Source organism: Pithys albifrons, chromosome 31, assembly GCF_047495875.1.
Source record: "Pithys albifrons albifrons isolate INPA30051 chromosome 31, PitAlb_v1, whole genome shotgun sequence".
NCBI classification, from domain to species: domain Eukaryota; kingdom Metazoa; phylum Chordata; class Aves; order Passeriformes; family Thamnophilidae; genus Pithys; species Pithys albifrons.
The window spans coordinates 1,642,390-1,664,192 of NC_092488.1; the positions used below are offsets into that span (position 1 = coordinate 1,642,390).

Sequence of the window (21,803 nt, forward strand, 5' to 3'; positions counted from 1 at the left end):
TCTGAGCTACCCCTGCACGAGGCGGGCGTCCAGATATCACTGGTTTTAAAACCTCAAAAGGCCCTCGAAGAATGATTGATTGGTGTCGAATTGTCTTCTCTGCTTCCTACAATTCAATTTGGAGTGGATCTGTGGGATGTATGGGCCCCAAAGTTTGGTATACATTAGCTTTAAAGATTAGTAATTTTAGGGCTTCTTCATGCATGGGTGTCCATTCCCATATTGCTTTTTCTCGTGTCAAGTCATACAGGGGATGAGCAATAATGGAGCAACATGTTTTCTCCAAAAAAACAGTAAACCCAAAACGTTCTGGAGGTCTCTTTTACTCTCTGGCATCTTTACTTGCTCTGGAGTGTTTAGGGTTTCAGGAGGGATACACGCTGCTCCTCCTTTCCACCATATACCTAGGAATTTTACTTTGGAGGAGGCAAACTGTACCTTTTCTGTGGGAATTTGGAATCCCAGGCTTTCTAGATGAGTGATAATATTTTTCTGGGTCTGGGTCACTGGTATAACATCAGAGCCCCCGATTAAGATATCATCAATGAATTGATACACCGTAGTCCCTTCTTCAGGAGTAATCTGAGCCAGCTCCTGTGCGAGTGCATGATGGGCCAGGGTAGGGGAGTGTCAGTATCCCTGAGGTAGACGAGTAAAGGTATATTGATTACTCTCCCAGGTAAAAGCAAAACAATCTCGATCTGCCTCCTGTAAGGGAACCGTAAAAAACATATGTTTTACATCAATAGTTGCGAGAATTGGATGGGCTTGTTCCTGAATTGTAGCAATCAGTTCAGCTATGTTAGATACTGCAGCTCTGCAGGCACTGTTGGAGTTGAGGCATCGATAATCTACTGTAAGTCTCCAATTTCCATTAGGTTTACGAACAGGCCATACAGGGGAACTGTATGGTGAGTGTGTAGGGATGACCACCCCTTGCTCCTGCAGTTCTGCAGTTACTGGAGCTATTCCTTCACGTGCCCCTAGAGGAAGCGGATAGGGTTTCACGTTTGTTATTTTAGAAGAAGGCAGACTTGGAGCCGTTTGCAACAGACAGACAGAGGGGGATGGGAGACCAAACACCCATTCCCTCTCTCTGGTATCTGTCCAGTCTCGCCCTTTTAGTAGATCCAACCCCAGGATGTTAGCTGATAATGGCCCTATGATCATGATAGTTTCTGTGGCTGTCTCATCTCCAGGTAACCAGCACTTCACTCGAGCAGTGTATTGGGGTTGGGATTTGCCAAAAGCATCAGTTACCCATATCTGTTTTTTTGTCTGGCTTAATGCCACACTGAGTAGCAGCTTCAGTTTGGAGTGCTGAGACCTGTGCACCCGTGTCTACCATGAAGATTTAAAAGGGCCAAGAGGAAAAGGAAATACCATATTCCCCTGGCTGTTTTCTGTGAGCCTTCTCATGTAAACCCACTGACCGCTCCCTGGCTCACTTACTGGGAATGGCGAGCCCTGTTTCCTGATTCAGGACCGGTTAAATAGGTTTCTGGTGTGGCTGAGGGAAACAGTGTTGGACTCCTGGGGATAGTTGCCACCAGGGGTTGACTCATGTTCTTTGATCTTATCCCAATGCTTTATCAAGTATTCCAAATTAGCTGTGGGTAATTTGTCCATCACTTCTCAAGGAATTCCTTTTGCAATACCCTCCACCCACAAACTGTACCTTGTTCGCTCACTAGGGGTCACATTTTGCTGACGATTAACTGCCAAAGGTGGTTTTCAAAACTCTCCCACCCTTCTGATATCTGTTTTTTGCTTAAAACCACTTGTATCAGAGACCCCCAACTGTCGACCAGTAGTTACCAATTCTTGGGCCACCTCCAATCAGGCCAGCCCTAGTGGAGCACCCCTTCTTCCAGGCCTGGGTGTTGCCACTATGTGCTCTTGTAGCTGTTTAGCATGAGCTTTTACTGCTTCAGGCAGGGCTCTGATGAGGACAGGAAACCTTTGTGGATCTGATCTTTGTGGAGTTCCATAGGGGCATGCTGCTGCAAGTCCAACAATCTTGTATGGATTAATTGGAGGCATGCAGTTTTTTGTACGCTTTCGACAATGTGGCCAATTGTGGGGGTTTTAATTGCGTGAAGATCTCCCCTTTCTATAGGGTCTAATCCACCTGCCCAGTAGGCAGCTCTCTAAGTCAGAGGCCACGGTGCTCAGTTATCATTTGTGGTCAGGAAGACGCCTGGGCCCCAAAATCCTCTGGCCTCATCTTCACTCAACAAAATCCAATCCCCCCCCCCCCCCCCCCCCCCCGGTGAGGGACACTCTCCACACATATTCAGTTTCTGATTCACAGGCCTTACAGCTGTATTTTTCCTGAATTTTTGCCAGGGCTTCCCCCATGTACCGGGTAGTCTGTGTGGTGATTTGCCAATCTGCCCCTTGGCCGGTGGTTTCAGTTTTAGTGAGGGGACACATACTTATTGCCTTGTCCCCCAAATGGCTTTGCTTAAACTCTTCTAATTCCCCAGAGGGGTACAGGGATTTGTTAACATCTACCAGTCTAGTGTATTTAAATTGATGTCCCGTAATTTACAATTTTTTATTTCCAGTATCTTTTTAAGCTTTTCATTTTTTCTTTCTCATCCTGTAGGACTGACCAAAGCAATAAATTTATCTCCCTCCCCCCCCCCATGCTCAGCAGTCAACTGCAAGCATTCTCTTTCTAGTTGTTCCTGTAATGCCTTCATTGATTCCTGAAGAGATCTTATCACTTCACAGTAGATTTCTGAATAGCCTCTTTTTCTAGTTGGTCCTGCAAGGCTTTCATTGACCCTTGGAAAGATCTTATCACAGATTTCTGAATCACCAATTTTTCTTTTCCCACTGTTCTAAGAACAACGCCTAAAACAGCACCTACAAAAGAGTCCTAAACCAAGGACAAACACCAGGAGGGAATAATCCCCATATACCTCAACCTGAGGCATCATCCCCTTTGACTCAATCATTAACTGAGCTCAGGTTAATGTCTTTCTCCCCATTAACCCTCTGAGGGTCGGCTTGACTCTCTCCTGGAAAGCCTTTCAACAGGCCCAGGTATCAGAGAACCTTTCAACAAGTCCAGCCTACACCATGAAACCTTTCAACAGATCTGATGTGCTCATGTCACACAGAGAGGAGAAAAATTCTCACTGTAATTTCACAACAAAGGGACAGTCACCATTTGACTCGCCCCGGTATCAGTTTTGGACTACACTGATTACTCCACCACATCCAAAGGACCCTGCTCGCTGCACCAAAAATGCTATGACCCGACCCAGGAAAAGGGAAGGGGGAGGTAACCCAGGTTTTTATCAATAATTCCCTTGGGGTGTATTGGAGTGAAGCGACACTGAATAATCGGTGTTTGAAAACCTATATAGGTAGGGGGTTTTTTTAACAATTTTGTATCAACGGGTCTGTAGGGAGAGGCTTGGCTTGAGCCTCCTATGCACAACACACTGCCCAGGAGCTGACAGGCAGGCAAGGTCACTGCAACCTTGAGGCAGGCAAAAGGCAGGTAAACAACCTCGGAGCTGGAGAACAGCCAGGGGCGTGCTGCCAACCTCGTGGACACCACCTTTCCTCCAATCAGCACACACTGCTGCCTCGTGGACAGAGCCTTCTGCCCTATTAGAAGTTGTTGTTGGCGTGTTCAGTTCAGAAAGTTATATCAACCTGTTAATTCCCCAATAAAGTTGAGCGTTCCTGTTGTTATTTATTTATTTATTTGGCGCACGCCTGTATCTCTATGAGAATACGCATGTGCGACTAGAAGCCCGAACCCGGGGTTGCATCAGGGCTGGCAGGTGAGGGCACGCTGGAGCCTCTCGCAACGCTCCTTTCCCCATACAAATGGTGGAGAAAGCGGGGCAGGTCCTCGTGGAGCTCATGAGGTCATAGCCACTTGCAGCACTCCTGAAAGACGGACCCAGAACAGGAGCCGAGTTTCGGCGATGCAGCGCGATCATGAGGTGGGACCGCGACAGGTACGTGCTGGAGCTGGGACATAGAAGCTGGAGGGGTGAGATAGGGTGACCAAGGACGGAGTGTCTCGAGTCTGGAAAGAGAGGTCACTACACTCTCCCTATCGCCGGGTCTTAGGGGCCATTTTAGCCGAAAACACTGATAGAGGACAATGGACCAGGACTATGCCTGGGCCGGGTAGGAAAGCTTTTACTTTCCCCTCTGTCCCGACTGGTCGCAAAAGGAGGAGACCGGGGATTGCTGGTTCATCGTGAAGGATTGAAACTGGGATCATTATTTGCACAAAAATGGAACTGGAATACGTTATGGCTTAAGCCTTTTTATTGACATTACCACGAAGTGGTGGTCGTGGCCGCTGTTTCAGCCATATTTCCGCTGGAGGACGAGTCCTTTGTTCTCCTCCCCGCGCTATTGCACAGTCCCGATATATCGGACAAACTGCACATGAAAGCGTTCCTGGGGATGGGGAACAGCAGCTTTGCTGTTACGGACATGCCAGCTAAACCATGCCAGACGGTAAATGAACTTTTATTTAACACGGAGCCTGGGACGGAAGAGAAAGCGCTCACTCCGCTCGCATACTGTGTACTGCTCGAAAGCAGCGCAACGCATGCGCAGGACGCTGAGCCCTCTCCATCTGCTGAAGTGGAAGTTTCCCCGCCAACGGCCGGATGTCTTCTGCCAGCACACGTGGAAGCGGCAACCAGCTCTTCTGCAAAAGTGGGCGGACCCAGGTGTCACTCAGCTGCGGTTCCCACGCCTCCAGTTCCCACGCCTCCCCCAGCGGTTTCCACGCCCCGGGCAGTTCCCACGCCTCCCGCCGCGATGCCGGCTGGTGCCGCTCTCGCAAATGGTGGAGCCGCCGCTCCGGGAAGGAAAATAAAGCCCCTTCTTGAGCAAGTAGTTGAGGTGAACAGCCTGTGGATGTTTACTTCTCGCCGACCCCGAGAGTCCTCAGCACCAGCGGAAGAGAGCGACGAAGCCCCTGAACCTTTGCAGCCTTGCAAGGGCGGAGCACCGTCCTCTTCAGCCGCGGGAAAGCCAAGACCGGAGCGATGGACCCGAGTTGCGAGAATCGCAGTTTTGGAGGGTGAATGGACAGAAACCAGTGCCTTAGTGTGCCCTATAGTGCGGGACATTCATGGGGCCCAACAATACGAGCAACATGAATGGAAAATGTTGCAACAGGCAAAAAAGACTAAGGGAAGGAGGGCTAAAAACTGAAACAGGTAGGGCAGTCCTGGATTGGCTTTACATAGTGGAAACCAATAGCCCTTATGACTGCCAAAATATTGCAAAGTACTTGTTGACTCCCTTCCAACAGATTATATGGAAAAAGGAGTGGAGGAGACTTGCCCAGCTGGAGGCAACCAGACCCTGGCCGGCTGGTGATCCTCTCGCTGGTCTGACACCTGAGATATTGGTAGGAGATGGTGCATTTGCAGATGTGCAGATACAGCTGCAATACCCCATCGAGGTCCATCACATCACAACATGGTTGGCCCGACAGGCCTATTATGCAGTGCCTGAGCCCACGCCAGTGCCTTCAATCACTGCTGTAAAGCAGGGAGTGACTGAACCCTACCAACATTTCATAGACAGTCTGCACCAAGCTATTGCTGGTAACTCAGGGCTTGGCAATGACGAAAAAATGTCCATGTTTAGGCTGCTTGCCTTCGAAAATGTGAATATAAAGACAAGATCCTTATTGGCTTCGCTTCCAAAGACAGCAGATGTGTCTGAGATGCTCGAGGTGGCGAATCAGGCTAGCCAACACAGCCAGATGCAAGCCATGACAGAAGCCTTTGCTGCGGCCATGAGACCCATGCAACAGCTCCTTGCTGCTGTGGCGCAGAAACTCGGTCAGCCTAGTTGCTCGAAGAAACAGAGTGCTGCCCCAGTGTGCTACAGATGTGGGGTAAAGGGACATATGTGCAGGACCTGCTCAGTGGCTGTATGGTGCCATCGTTGCCAAAGGGACAACCATGACAACGCTGCCTGTGGACTTACAAAAAACGGGAGAGAGAGCGCGAAGAGTTACCGCGCCAAGACACAAATGGCCGACCCAACGCGCCCTCCTCCAGCTTCCAGCCCCGACCACGTGTGGAAGCTTGGCCTTCGATGTAGTAGCAGTCGCAGATTTTACCCTGTTCAACCAGCGAGTCGAAGAGGTGCCCACAGGCATTAAAGGGCCCATCCTTCTCGGAAACAATCCAGTTGCAGCTCTCCTGATTGGACAGTCATCTGTGGGTACGGCAGGGTTAGTGGTGCTCCCTGGAGTCGTCAACACTGACCATACCGGAGACATCATGCTAACCTGCTATACTGTTACTCCTCCTATATTCATTAAGAAAGGCACACGCATTGCTCAGTTCATCTTTTTTCCAACCAAGGATACTGGGGAAACGTCGTCGACATCAAAGGACACCCAAACCCCTGGATTGCCAGGCAGCCCCATCGTTTCTCTCATCCAACAAATGAAAAACCGACTGGTCATTACAGTGTTGTTGGCACCAGGAAGCAACACTAGAGTCCTCTCCATGATGCTGGACACGGAAGCTGATGTAACCATCATCAGCCGTGATTTGTGGCCCAAGCCCTGGAAGCTCATCCATGCTCTTGATGCAGTCCAAGGAGTTGGAGGTGGCTCCAATCCTCAGCAGTCAGCCCAACCTGTGCAACTTAAGTTTCCAGAAGGACAGACAGCAACTCTCAGGCCTTATGTCATGCCACTGCCAGGCCAGTTAGGAGGCCTCATTGGCAGGGAAGTCATGAGTCAACTGGGAGCAGTTCTCTCTGTCCCCAAGCCAGCTCAAAATTTATAGTCCAGGTCACTGCTGAAAAGCTGCCTACTCTCAAACTGAAATGGAGAACTGATGCTTCAGTCTGGATTGAGCAGTGGCCACTCCCAAAAAGGCGGCTGGAAATCGTCAAGCAATTGGTGGAAGAACAGTTAAAGGCAGGACATATACAGCCATCAGTTAGCCCTTGGAATACTCCAATCTTTGTAATCCCTAAGAAGTCAGGGAAATGGCGACTACTACATGACCTTCGCAAGGTGAATGACCAGATGTCACCAATGGGTACCCTACAGCCCGGATTGCCTCTTCCCACAATGCCTCCTAGGGGATGGCATCTCTTAATCATCAATTTAAAAGATTGCTTTTTCACGATTCCTCTACACCCTGAGGATACAATGAGATTCACCTTTACTATTCTGTCTGTTAACAAAAGTGAACCAGCGGAGTGCTACGAATGGGTGGTGTTGTCATAAGGTATGAAAAATTTTCCTACAATGTGCCAACTGCATGTGTCATGGGCTCTCTCTCCAATTCAGAGAAGCATGCCTGACACCATAATTTACTGTTTTATGGATGATATCCTGCTGTGTCAGGAAAACCCTTTTCCTGCGGGCATTGCAGAAACCCTCACCACACAGTTGCAACAGAAAGGGTTAGTTGTGGCACCCGAGAAAATCCAGATGCAAGCGCCCTGGACTTATTTAGGATGGCAAATCACAGACTCTATTGTTAAGCCTCAAAAGATGAAAATCCTTAGCTCCGTGCATACGTTAAATGACACCCAGAGACTAGTAGGTGAGCTTCAGTGGATCTGATCCATGGTAGGACTGACTAACGCTGATATCCATCCGTTCTTATCACTTCTTCGCGGTACATAGCCGGATGAACCAGTCGCTTGGACTGACGAGCATGCCAAAGCTCTCCAGTCAATGGCAGAGAAACTAGCAATGAACCATGCTGACAGGCACAGTGCTTCTCACCCTATTGGGAGTTTGGGTCTGCAATCATCCTTCATTTCCATTTGCCCTACTGATGCAGGACTTCAATTGGCGAAACGAGAATGCCCATCGAAGTCAAAGACGTCATGAGGCGGAGGAAATCACCATCTTAGAATGGATGTTTCCACCTCATACAGCCCCAAAAAGCATTTGGCAAAGGACAGATATCAATGCCTTTCTAATAAGAAAGGGACGACAGCGTTGTGTGGAGGTTGACGGCCAGGAACCAGAATGGATCAGTATCCCCATTAAGGCAGCCGACTTTGCATGGCAGTTGCAGCATTCCGAGCCAATGCAGCTCGCCTTGATCGGATTTTCAGGAGACATCCGTCATGGAGCCCCAAGAAACAGACACCTGCAGACAATCAGCCAGTTCTTGTGGGTCGAGAAACCGATCATGTTTGAGCAACCACTACAAGGACTTACAGTGTTTATGGATGTTGGAAAGAAATCCAAGACGGCAGTTTGCGTTTGACTGGAGAAAGGACAGCGGAAAAAACACCTAATCCCAGGGACTGAACATGACAGTTTGCAGACACTCGAGCTAGTAGCAATCATTTGGGCACTAACCAAATGGTCTTCTTCTCCACTTAATGTAATTTCCTACTCGCAGTATGCAGTAGGGGTGGTGAGCAGGATAGAAGATGCTTTACTTGGGTCTATAGGGAACCAACGACTTCTAGAGCTTTTTCTTGCCCTTCAGCAGGTATTAAAAAGCTGAACGCAACCATGTTGCGTACTACGTATCCGAAGCCGTGAAGTCTCCTTGGAGAAGGGAATGCCAAGGCAGACTCACTAGTCAGCCTGAGCATACAAGGACCAGCGAGCAAGTTTGGGAAAGCCCGAGACAGTCATGCACAATTTCATCAGAATGCTAGAGCCCCGAGGCGTTCCTTCAAAATTTTGTGGGAGGACGCCAAAGAAATTGTTAAGGCCTGTTCTCAGTGTATCCAATTTGGTCCCACCTTAGGATGGGAGTTAACCCGAGAGGCATACAGGCCAGAGAAATCTGGCAGATGGACGTGACCTCCATCCCTGAGTTTGGTCGCCTTAAGTACGTGCACGTGACCGTGAATATTTTCTCAAATATGCTTTGGGCCACAGCCCAAGCAGGAGAGAAAGGGAGTCATGTCATTCAACATCTTACTAATAGTTTTGCAGTCATGGCAGTCCCTCAGTTGATAAAAACTGATAATGCTCCTTCGTACATCGGAGGAAAAGTTAAACAATTGTTGGCCACATGGGGAATCAAACATGTTACCAGGATTCCTCACCTGTGTACCGGACAAGCTATTGTGGAAAGAGCGAATCGGATCCTAAAGGCATATCTTCAGAAACAAAAAGATAAAGAAATGTTAGATCCACAGACGAGGCTGAGTAAAGTCTTGTTTACCCTTAATTTTCTTAGCCTCAGTAATGATGCGGAGCAGACCCCAGTACAATTGCATTAGTCATCTCAAAAGATCAATTCAATGCCCCAACTGTCAGTGCACTATAAAGATCCAGCGACAGGACAATGTGTAGGCCCCAGACAACTCTTATTTATGGGTAGGGGATATAGCTCTGTTTCCATGGATGCAGGGCCATTATGGGTCCCCTGCAAATGGATACATCCTACTTCAGCCTCCTCTTTGCCAGACAATCTTACTATTGTCTCCAGCGACAAAGAGCAGACTTTAACTTCACTGTGAAAAGCACTAAAATAACTGACATTCCAAACTCCTCTCAGTAAGCCCTACAGTGCTGCAAAGTGGGGTCTGAGAGTTAAACTTGGGGATTTACAAAGGGAAATTAGCTCAACTAAAGCTGACCCTTTGCTAAGCTGCATTTACTGTGAGTACTGCCAGAGAGCCTCTACTTGGCCTGGTCTCCTTGGCACAAGACAATCGTCCGTGCAATGACAATGGCACAATGGACCTTTATAACCCACATGGGGAAAAGTTCATGTTTATGTGCATAATGTTGTAACAGTTGTAACTGACAGCTCAGATGTACAGGTAATTCGTTTACACTTCACCTTGTTACAGAGTTTTTGTCTACTAAGACAAGTGTTAGTGCACTCAGTAACCCATACGTGTGTTGAGCACAAAAAGAAAAGGCGATTTGTAGGGAGAGGCTTGACTTGAGCCTACTATGCACAACACACTGCCCAGGAGCTGACAGGCAGGCAAGGTCACTGCAACCTTGAGGCAGGCAAAAGGCAGGTAAACAACCTCGGAGCTGGAGAACAGCCAGGGGCGTGCTGCCAACCTCGTGGACACCACCCTTCCTCCAATCAGCACACACTGCTGCCTCGTGGACAGAGCCTTCTGCCCTATTAGAAGTTGTTGTTGGCGTGTTCAGTTCAGAAAGTTATATCAACCTGTTAATTCCCCAATAAAGTTGAGCGTTCCTGTTGTTATTTATTTATTTATTTGGCACATGGTTCTATCTCTATGAGAATACGCACGTGCGACTAGAAGCCCGAACCCAGGATCGCGTCAGGGCTGGCAGGCGACAGTATGCCAGAGCCTCTTGCAACGCCAACCTTCCCCAACATGGGTCATATAACAATGTGACATAGAAATAACCTTTTTGGGGGTAAGAAAATGCATAGGGTAGAGAAAGAAAGGTGTGTGGGGGGGGAGAAAATGAAAGACAGGTAAGGGAGGTAAGGGAGAGCAAGGAAAAAGAAAAGATGAAAATGAAAAAAAACTTACATAATCACTGCCCACTGGATCCAGCGCTGCATCTTAGTAATCCTGAAGGCAAGGGTCTTGATCCACAGGCGGTGGGGGCAAAAAACAGAACCCAAACTCCCAAAGTCACCACTCAGTATATATACCCTCAGCGTGCTTTTCCACCTCCCCCGAGGCAGGGAGTTGTTTTCATGGAGTAGTGTCACCAGCTGGGCCATGAACCCCCAATATTTTTCCCGCGCTTTGCAGAGTTCAGGTGGAGAGCAGGGTAAGCTCGGCTCTTCCTGCCTCTTCAGGGCTTGACACCTTCGGCACTGGAGGGAGGGCAGGACCCCAACTGCCCATCGGAGATATAAAGCAAAAGTCAAAAGCCTGCAAAAGTCTGCTAGAATGCATAAATCATTGACCGTTTCAGTCTCCAACAATTTATTATGATTTGGCTAAAGTTTTCAGAGATAATAATGACTGAACTAAAAAATCTTAACAAAAGAAAATATTGCATGGCAAATGGTTGATTGCCCCTTCTGAAACCAGAAGGAGGGATGGCCATGGACTGCAAATGGGACATGGGTAAAATACAGGATGGCCTTTTACCAGCTCTGAAGACCTGTAACCATTTTTGGAAATACTTGTGTTCTCACTTGAACGTGTCTGAGGCACTACTGGGTTTCCTCCCATGTGTGCCAATCAGGATTTTTACTTTGGGTATCTTCTTTTATTTATTCCTACCAATGTGGTAACTATAGTACATTCTGCACCACACTTGCTTCTATACTGTGGCTGCAATTTATTGCAGCAGCAATTGTAAAGGAATGTGATGAGGGTAATTTTCCCACTAAAATCTAAGGAAAAAGAAGCGCAGCTTGGGATAAATGGTTTAAATTTGAAAGGGAATTAATTTCATTTATGACCTCACCAACAGTAAAGCCACCGCTTTTTGATTTGTGACAATATTAAATCACAACAGAGTGATTCTCTATCTCCTGGATAATGGAATATAGACCTGATGTAAAGATGTGCCAATATAAAAACTTTTTAGTATTTTCTGTGAGAACTTTGTATGTCAAAAATTATTTTTTTCATTGTGTGTAGAATTACCCAGTGGGGCAAGAACATTACTTGAAAATTCTTCCAACTGTGTGTGGATGTGATTGAGAGAGAACCGTATTTTTCAAGCCTTTGAACTACATGAACACCTCCTTACAAACCTGCTCACACTTGTTCCAGTGTGCAAAGGTCATCAATTTACTATGCAATCTGGAGATTCCCTTTGAGTCTTGGCTGAAAAATATGTGTTTTAATATATGACGTGTATTTGTTGGGAATCCACCTGTATGGCTTTTAAAAACCAATACCCACTGTGAAATTCTGTGACTCATTCTAAGCCCCAAATGTACTTGACAGACACCTGGACTTGTAAGACAAGCAGCTCTTCTGCACCACTTGGATTAGCTTGGGGATGTTCCTAACTCAGCATGCTGCTCTAAGGTGGGGGACTGTGCTCCCACCCATTTGCCCAGATTGTGTCTCTCATTATCCTTTGGCAGGAAGGAGACTGCAGGAACTAAGTTCTCCTGAGCAAAGCTGAGAATGGATCACTGATGTATATGCCCCAGGTTATTATACGGTTGGCCAGAAGATAGCTTTTCATCTTAGGATATTTTTTAAACCCTCTATGGTTGTAACACACCAGTGGGCCTTGGAAAATACCATGGGGCAGGTACATGCCCTCAGTAATTGGACCAGGTGTGTGTTCAGAGAGCGGAACTTGCAAGTCCAACAAGTGTCAAAAATGGCTTTACAAAATCGATTGAAATTAGATACGTTATCCTTAAAGGAACAAGGGGTGTGTGGAATGTTAAATCTTACTGAAACTGAATGTTGTATTACCATTCCCAATGTAACAGCAGCAATTGAAAAAGCTAAGCCAAAATAAAAGAAATGGCTGGTCAGAGCTTTTCCAATCACTTCAACCTCAAAACTGCCTTCAAGGAATTTGCCCCAGTTCCTGGACAATGTCCATGTTCTAATCCTTGAGACTCAGGAGACGGGGCAGTGGCTAATGAGAATTGCATTGATGGTTGCAATTGGATTTGCATTTTTAATGATTGGAATAGCTGCTGTATGCTGTATGATTACTCATGTTTTTGCTTCTGCTGTTTCTGTCTTTTCTTCTCTGTCTTTTCTCCTCTGTCTTTTCTGTGTACACATCACCCTGACGGACAATCCATCAACTGAGGAAAAGTCCCTGGAAGACAGTGTTGGAGCCACAGGGTGGTGGAAAGACTTAAAAAATGCAGTTGTGTGCCTCAAAATGCTGTCAAAGCCACAGAAAGAACTTGCTGTAAGAGAAGTCACTGGACAAGATATTCCCACTGTGCAGACTGTGAGAACTTGAGATGTCCAAGAACTCGGCTCCAGGACCAGACGGGATCACATTAAGGGACCTGGCAAAAATGGACCTTGATTGTTCCCTGATGGCGGAAATTTCAACCTGTGGTTAACATCTGAAATGATACCTGACATGGTGAGGGGCTGCCGGACTGTTGTGATACCTAAGTCACTCAGACCTGAACGCCTGAAGGACATCAACAACTGGCGACCCATCACGATCGGCTCAATCCTCCTAAGATTGTTTTCAAGAGTGATGACGGCAAGGCTGGCCAAGGCATGCCCCCTCAGCCCAAGGCAGTGAGGATTTATAAGAGCTGCAGGTTGGTCGGAGAACTTAAAACTGTTACAACTTTTAATGAAGCACGCAAAAACGGAACACAGAGAACTGGGAGGGGTATTTGTGGATATTGCAAAGGCGGGAGTAACTATGACTCTCTTAAGCCTTATGGATGGGCACTTCCCTGCTACACTACTGTGGTGTCCATGTTGTACTGGCAGCGGCCACCTGTAATCCAAGCAGTGGGACCTGCAGAGGCTTGCCCGCAGGGGGTGGAAATGTCGGACCTTGAGTCATCCAGTAACCTTGCACAGATGGTGCCCTTCTCCATGAGCTTGAGGTGCTCTGATGTTACTGACTGGGCTCAGCTGCAGATGGTCGCACCTCCTCGCTGGTCCCGCCGGATGCCAGCAAGGGTAACCAAGTTGACCACTGCCCCAGCTTGGAGGGGCGGCATTCAGTCGCCTTCTCCCTTTTGCTGGCCTCGCCACCCAGTGATCGTAACCCAGGGTGAAACCCCTTTTAGACAGTCAACAACTGTGTTGCTCCCGGCACCCTGCCCAGGGGTCAGAGACTTGGGCACTGCCAGCAGTTGCTTGAGGGGGCCCTGTCGGTGTTCCAGTCCCTCATCCCGGATGGGCTCTTGCCCTATCGCGTGAAGTTTCGGCCGATCGCACGATGATTCCAGGTCAATTGGTGGTCTGAGGTCACCAAGGACAGCCAGTGCAGGTGGATATACGCCTGGTTGCTGGGGAGGGGTTTGTTGAGTTAGATCACTGAGGCTATCCCCCCCAAGGCCTCTTACTGGTTGTGGTGAAGAGGCAGTGGAGACACGTCACGTATCGTTGCAGAGTTCATGTCATCTCTCACTTCTGGATGGGCACTTCCGAGATGCACTACTGCAGTGTCCATGTTGTACTGGCAGCGCCCACCTGTCATCCAAGCAGTGGGACCTGTAGAGGTTTGCCCGCAGGGGTGGAAATGTTGGACCTTGAGTCATCCAGTAGCTATGCACAGGTTGAGCTCTGCTCCAAAGCTTGGGGTTCGCTTGGATGTCTATAATGGGTACTGACTGCTGTATGCCCCGTGCCCCTGACCTGCCCAGTGAGGGGTCAGGGACAGCATCATGTATGGAACGGCTCTCCCTCATGTAGGCACCAGGCAGTACCCTCTCCAGCAGATGTCGAGGTGCAGCGGTTGTACCTCCCTCTGGGCCCCTACCCACAGGGTGGTCAGCTGGGTAAAAGTTGGCAGTTGCTCTGGGAGTAGCCCTGCCTGACTCTCGACACTCCCATACCAGCCGGATATGGGCTCGATGCCTTAGTCAGAGGCAAGCCTGAGTTGTCCTCTCTGTCTGTCTCCATGGATACTCTGCTCTGGTTGCAGCCCAAACGGCGCAGAGTAGGAGGAGACGCATGGCAATTCCCAGACTCTGGTACTAGTCGCATCCACTTCTCTCAGTGGGTTTCTCGTGATGATTATGCATCATGATGCGGTCACGAGGAGGAGGAGGAGACAGGCGAAAGGGCCACCTTCACTTAACTCGAAAAAGAGACATATACCCTGTATGTGTCTTCAGACTGGTGGGGAAGATGGGCTGTTACAACACTCGCTGGGCTTGCGGCAGATGGTGGCAGCTCCTGGCTGGTGCCACCGGATGCCCGCAAGGGGAACCGAGTCAACCACCGCTCCAGCTTGGAGGGGTGGTGTTCAGTCACTTCCTCCTGTTACCTGGCCTCACCAGCCACTGATGGTATCCTCTGGTGAAACAAGTTTCAGGTAGCGAGAAAGGAGGTTGTTAGCCAGAGCCTCGCCCATGGCCAAAGAGATGGGCACGGCACGGCAGCTGCTTGAGGGGGTGCTGCTGGCCTGCCTATCCTACCTAGTGTGGATGGTGGCTGGAGCCATTGTCTCTCAGGCCGCCGTAGAGCCCTGGGGTCATGGGCTGGATGGGTATTCCTGGTGTCGTCGGCCCACGGACTCGACGCGGGCTCTCGCTGCCTGGGCTCAGACGCAACTGCACCCACATGATTGCGGCCACCCTGTCTCCCTGCCTGCTCGCATGCACCAGGGGCAGCCGCCTGCTCACAGGGCCCATTGATGCTTCAGGAGACTTGGAGTTTGGCTTCTGACTTCTTGAGCAACTTCTTCAGTCTTCTCTCAACATCTCAGGATCATGAATGCAGCTCCAAACACACTGTGGGAATGTCTCACCATCCATGTTGGGTCTCCGGGACCAGGGAAGGGGATGATGGACCCACTGGGTCATGTGGCATACCAACTCATGGTCGCAGGTGTGGGTGCCCAGGTGGGTGGTCAGGTGGGCATGGTGGGTGAAGGGTGGGGGGGCCTGAGGGGGAGTGGCTGGAAGTGGGAGGGGACAGGGGGCAGCAGTTGGTTCAGAAGGAGGTGGTCTGGTCTGACCACAAATCCAGGCCTGGGTGGTGGGAGGGCCAAGAACTCAACACTGATCTTCTCCAACCCCCTAACCCATCCATGGGTGGTGGGATCTAAATGTTGACCCCCAAACCCATCCATGGGTGGTAGGATCTCACCATTGACCCCCCAGATCCAGCCATGGATCGTGGGAGGGTCAAGAACCCACCACTGACCCCTCCAAATCAGTCCATGGGTGGTGGGATCTCACCATTGACCCCCTAAACCCAGACATGGGTGGTAGGAGGCTCAAGATCCCACCATTGACCTTCTTCAACCCCAAACCCACCCATGGGTAGTGGGAGGGACCTTCTCCAGCTTTGGGAAAGGAGGGAACGGAGAAGATTTTGGAATGCTGGGGACAGGATGAATTTTGGTAAAGGAGGAATTGAAAGAGCTTTGGGAAAGGAAGAGATGGAGGAAATTTGGAGGAATTTTTGGAAAAGGAAGAATTTTGGTATAAAGAGGAAATGGAGGAATTTTCCCCATCCTTTTCCAGACCTTTTCCAGACATTTTTCCCACCTTTTCCCACCCAGGAGCCCCAGACAGGTAAAAAAAGGTGGGGAAAAAAAGAAGACAAAACCCAGGGAATTTTATTAAACTCCCCTTTTTTGGGGGTGCCCAGCTGTTCCCAGCTGTTTTCCAGGCACCGCCAACCTGTTCCCAGATGTTCTGACCCATTTCCAGATGTTCCAGACCATCCCCAAATGTTCCCACTCCATTCCCAGATGTTTTATCCCATCCCCAGGTGTTTCCATCCACCTCCAGGTGTTCCCGCTCCATCCCCAGATGTTCTAGACCCTTTTCCAGCTGTTACAGACCAATTTCCAGGTTTTCCAGACCCTTTTCCAGCTGTTCCATCCCTATTCCCAGCTGTTCTATCCCCATCCCCAGCTGTTCCAGACCCATCCCCAGGTATGTCCAACTCATGCCCAGATGTTCCAGACCCATTTCCAGGTGTTCCAGCCCCCTTTCCAGCTCTTCTAGACCCACCTGCAGGTATTCCAGCCCCTTTACCAGCACTTCCAGACCCATTTCCAGGTGTTCCAGACCCATTCCCAGGTATTTTTATCCCATCCCCAGGTATTCCAGAGCCTTTCTCTGATGTTTCTGACCCATTCCCACGTGTTTTTGTTCCATTCCCCGATGCCTTTATCCCATTTCCAGGTGTTTCCATCTCATGCCAGGTGTTCCCATCCCATCACCAGGTGTTTCTATCCCATATCCAGATGTGTCTGAGCCATACCCAGCTGTGCCCAACCCAGCCCCAGGTGATCCCACTCCAGCCCCAGATGTTTCTGACCCACCCTCAAGTGTTCCAATCTCATCCCCAGATGTTTCTGTCCCATATCCAGGTGTGTCTGACCCATATCCAGGTGTTTCCAACTCATTCTCAGGTGTTTCCAACCCATGCCCAGGTGTGTCCAACCCATCCCCAGGTGTGTCCATCCCATCCCCAGTTGTGTCCAACCCCTCCCCAGATGTTTTTGACCCACCTTCAGATGTGTCTAACCCATCCCCAGGTGCGTCCAATCTCTCCCCAGATTTTTCTGACCCACCCTCAAGTGTTCCAGTCTCATGTCCAGGTGAGTGTAACGCATATCCAGGTATGTCCAACCCATCCCCAGGTGATCCCACTCCATCCCTAGATGTTCCTGACCCCTCCCCAGGTGTGTCTGAAGCATACCCAGGTGTTTCCAACCCACACTCAGGTGTGTCCAAACCCTCCCCAGATGTTTCTGACCCACCCTTGTGTGTGTCCCACCCTTCCCCAGGTGTGTCCAACCCATTCCCAGGTGTGCCCAACCCATGCACAGATGTTTCTGACTCATCCCCAGGTGTGTCTGACCCATATCCAGGTGTGCCCACCCCTTCCCCAGCTGTGCTCACCCCCTCCCCAAGTGTGCCCACCCCCTCCCCAGGTGGTTCTGACCCCTCTTCAGATGTGGCCACCCTCTCCCCAGGTGTGCCCACTCCCTCCCCAGTTGCCCCTCCCCCGCAGGTGCCCCTCCAACACCCACCCAGGTACGTGCCCACCTGCCCAGCGTGGCACCTGAGCTCGGGCTCCACCCTCAGCAGCTCCTGCAGCGCCTCCCGTGCCGCCCCGCCCAGCACCCGCCAGGTGGGTGGCACCTTCTCGTGCCCACCTGCCTGCCAGGTGCACCGCTGCCACACCTGGAACACCTGAAACTGGTGGTCCTGGCAGGTGGCAGCGGCCCAGGGGAAAGTGCCCGTGAGGAGGGCGAAAAGGAGGACGCCGAAAGCCCAGGTGTCCACACTGGGCCGCAGGGGCAGTGCCTGCGCCCTGCCCACCTGGCACAGCTCAGGTGCGGCATAGGGGGTGTGGCCCGTGGTGGGCACACCTGGGCGCACCTGCCAGCCAGACACACGGGTGAGGCCAAAGTCGCCAAGCTTGACCAGGTGGCACTCAGGGTCGAAGGCCAGCACGTTGTCCAGCTTGACATCACGATGCACCAGGGCATGCCCGTGCAGGTAATCCAGGGCAGCACCCACCTGGGCGGCACAGCGCTTCACCTGCGCCTCGGGCAGCCCTACCTGGGGGCAGAGGGCACACCTGGGGGCACCCCGTGGCACTAGGGCACAGGTGCCCCCCAGACACACCTGGCACTCCCCCCAGCCTGCACAGCTGCCCAGACACACCTGGGCACTCCCCCCAGCCCTCACAGGTGGCTGCACACACCTGGCACTCACCCCAGGTGTGAGCAACCCACACAGGTCCCCGGCAGGTGCCAGCTCCTGCCCGAAGATGAAGTGGGTGGCACTCTCGAAGGCAATGGGCAGCACCTGCACGCAGGTGTGCTGCCCCCGCAGGCACAGGTGGGTACAGAGCTCCCTCAGGAATTCCCACCTTTCCGTGCGCCCCTTCCACAGCAGCTTCAGCACCACCTGCTCACCTGGGGACAGCGGGGGGCACACCTGGGCACACCTGGGGAGAGGGTATTCCCTCACAGACACACCTGGGCACACCTAGAGGCACTTGGGGGCACCTGGGCACACCTGAGGACAGCAGGGACAGGGTATCCCTCACACACACACCTGGGCCCACCTGGGGCAACTGGGGCACCTGGACACACCTGGGGGTAGGGTATCCCCACACCAATCCCAGTGCCACCCCAGAGTCCTCCAGCGTCCCCCGTTTCACCCCCAGTGCCCCTCAGTGCCTCCCTAGTGCCCCCCAGTTACTCCCCAGTTCCTCCCAGTGTTCTCCCCAGTGCACCCTAGTTCCCCACAGTGCCCCCCCATTTCCTCCCAGTGCCCTCCAGTTCCTCCCGCTGCCCTCCCAGTGCCCTCCAGTGCCCCCCAGCTCCTCCCGGTGCCCCCAGAGCCCCCCAGTGCCCCTCACCCCCGTGCCGGGGCTGTGCCAGCACCACGCGCCCATAGGAGCCGCTGCCCAGTTCTCCCAGTACGTCCCAGTCAAGCTCCAGTTGGCGCTGGGGCAGCTCCCGCCCCGTGCGCTCCATCAGGTGCTGCAGGAGCCGCTCCTGCGCCTCTTCAGCCTCCTCCTCCTCCTCATCTTCATCCTCCTCTTCCTCCACCCCCTCCATGACTCCTGGAGGGCAGACCAGTACGGACCAGTATGGACCAGTTCACTTTAATACAACCCAGTTCGGTTCAGTCTTCATTGTTCTCCTCATCTTCATTCCCCAGTCCAGCCCAGTATAACCCAGTCCATCTCAGTCCATCTGAATGCAGCCCAGCCCAGCCCAGTCCATCCCAGTATAACCCAGTCCATCCCAGTCCATCTGAATCCAGCCGAGTCCAGCTCAGTATAACCCAGTCCATCTGAATGCAGTTCAGTCCAGCCCAGCCCAGTCCAGCTCAGTCCATCCCAGCTGGCCCCCAGCTGCCCCTCACCCCTCTCCCCGCCCCCTCCGCCCCAGTGCTACCCCCTCCCCGTGTCCCCAGAGGTGGCCCAGGTGTCTCACCGGCGGGTCAGGGGGTGCCGGTGTCCCGCAGGTGTCCCCCCAGGTGCCATCTGTCCGCCCCTCACCTTTGTCCCCGCCCCTCCCTGCCCCGATGCCACTCCCTCCCCGTGTTCCGTGTGGTGGCCTGGGTGTCACTTGGGGTGGCCCAGGTGTCTCACCTGTGCCCCGGCGGGTCGGAGAGTGCTGGTGCCCCCCGGTGCCCCCTCGGCGGCCCCGCGGCTGTGACTCAGAGTTTCCCGTGCCCGCAGTGCCACCAGGGCCACGCTAATCTCTGTCACCTGTGCGCGGGGACACGTGTGTGTCCCCACGGCCAAAGATGGGCACGGGGGGGATACGGGGGGGCATGGGGACAGGGGGACAGGAGGATTGGAGGGGGGGGCAGAGGGACAGGAGGACGGGGGGGACAGGGACACATGGAGGGGACATGGAGGACATGGAGAGGATACGGGGGACAGGGGACAAGGGGACAAGGAGGGATGGGGGGGACAGAGAGACATGGAGGGGACATGGGGACATGGAGGGGACATGGAGAGGACAGGGGGACATATGGGGACATGGAGGGGACAGGAGGACATGGAGGGGACAGGGGGACATGGAGGGGACAGGGGGACATATGGGGATATGGAGGGGACATGGGAACATGGGGACAGGGTGACATGGGGACAGAGGGACATGGGGACAGGGAGACATGGAGTGATGGGGGCACATCGAGGGGACAGGAGGAGAGAAGGGACATGGGGACAAGGTGTCAAGGAGGGACAGACGGACAAGGTGGGGGACAGTGCCCCCAGTGCCATCTCAGTGTCCCCTCAGTGTCCCCAGTGCCATCCCAGTGTCCCCTCAGTGTCCCCCTAGTGTCCCCTCAGCGTCCTCCCAGTGCCATTCCAGTGTCCCCAGTGTTGACCCAGTGTCTCCAAACCCCTCCCAGTGCCCTCCAGTCCCTTCCCAGCGCATTGAAACTCCCTCCCAGTTCTCTCCCAGTCTCTCAGTCCCTCCCAGTATATCCCAGTCCCCTCCCAGCACCCCCTAGTATATCCCAGTTACTTCCCAGTGCCTGCCGGTATATTCCAGTATATCCCAGTGACTTCCCAGTACATCCCAGTCACTTCCCAGTGCCTCCCAGTATATTCCAGTCCCCTCCCGGTGCCTCCCAGTATATCCCAGTGTCCCCCAGTGCCCCCAAGTGCCTCCCAGTATTTTCCAGTATATTGTAGTCCCCTTCCAGTGCCCCCCAGTGCCTCCCAGTGCCCCCTGGCGCGGTGAGAGTGGCACTGGTGCCACCTGGCCCTGCCCCCCCGTGGCTATTTCGGGTCCTCTCGCACCTGTCCCTGCCCCTCCCCCAACCCGGGCCCCCCGCCAGCCCCTCCCCCACTCGCGGGGGGGCAGCGTACTGGGGGCACTGGGAGGGACTGGGGGGTACTGGGTGGGAGTTCAGTGCACTGGGATGGAATGGGAGGGACTGGGAGGGGGAGTGGGGGACATTGGGAGGGACTGGGAGACACTGAGGGGAGTGGGGGACACTGTGAGGGGAGTGGGGGACACTGGGAGGCACTGGGATGGACTGAGAGGGACTGGGAGGCACTAGAAAGGGAGTGGGGGACACTGGGAGGGCTTTCAGTGCACTAGGAGGGATTGGGAGGGGAGTGGGGGACACTGGGAGGCACTGGGATGCACTTGGAGGGGAGTGGGGAGACACTGGGAGGCACTGGGAGGGGAGTGGGGGACACTGGGAAGCACTGGGAGGGCGTTCAGTGCACTAGGAGGGACTGGGAGGGGAGTGGGAGACACTGGGAGGTACTGGGAAAGGACTGGGAAGTTGTTCAGTGCAGTGGGAAGGGACTGGGAGGCACTGGAAAGGCCTGGGAAGGCACTGGGATATACTGGTTTATACTGGAAGGACCCGGCCAGGTGTTCTGGGGAGTATTTGAGGGGCCATGACCCTCCCCCGGCGCCACCTGCGCGCGGGGGCCACTTAATGAGCTGCCGAGGATTAATTACCCCCTGACGGTGATTCATTACCGCGCCGGTGGTGATTAATGAGCCGCCCGACGATGATTAATTACCCGCGGGGGGGTGGGGGGGGGCTTAATGGGCTCCCGGCGGGTATTAATTACCCCCTGGCGGTGATTAATTACCCCCCGCGGGGAGGTTAATGAACCCGGGTCATGGCCCCAACAGGTGCGCCGGCAGCTGGGCTGGGGGAGGGGAGGGACTGGGAGGGACTTTGGGCACTGAGAGGGACTGGGGGGCACTGGGAGGGACTGGGGGCACAGGCGGGGACTGGGGG

The 21,803-nt window shown here is 52.5% G+C and overlaps 1 protein-coding gene across 1 annotated transcript; it reads right to left on the reverse strand.

Annotated features, from left to right (window-relative positions):
• Nucleotides 1-15,014: 15,014 nt before the first annotated feature.
• Nucleotides 15,015-19,861, reverse strand: LOC139684121 (uncharacterized serine/threonine-protein kinase SBK3-like). Its single transcript, XM_071579717.1, has 6 exons — nt 19,795-19,861; nt 18,934-19,140; nt 18,282-18,484; nt 17,591-18,125; nt 15,394-15,496; nt 15,015-15,213 (listed from the first exon to the last, which is right to left on the reverse strand). Exons 1-6 carry the CDS (start codon nt 19,859-19,861, stop codon nt 15,015-15,017), a joined length of 1,314 nt encoding a protein of 437 aa, XP_071435818.1.
• Nucleotides 19,862-21,803: the final 1,942 nt, after the last annotated feature.

What these genes read in the sequence shown, in the direction of transcription:
- LOC139684121 (XM_071579717.1), bottom strand. Translation starts at nt 19,861, where the DNA reads ATGCCCCCCCGTATCCCCCCCGTGCCCATCTTTGGCCGTGGGGACACA. An exon ending in ACACGTGTCCCCGCGCACAG is followed by an intron (nt 19,141 to 19,794) that starts GTGACAGAGATT and finishes TCTGCCCTCCAG; the next exon opens with GAGTCATGGAGGGGGTGGAG. An exon ending in GCAGGTGGGCACGTACCTGG is followed by an intron (nt 15,497 to 17,590) that starts GTGGGTGTTGGA and finishes TCCCACTTCCAG; the next exon opens with CCACTCCCCCTCAGGCCCCC.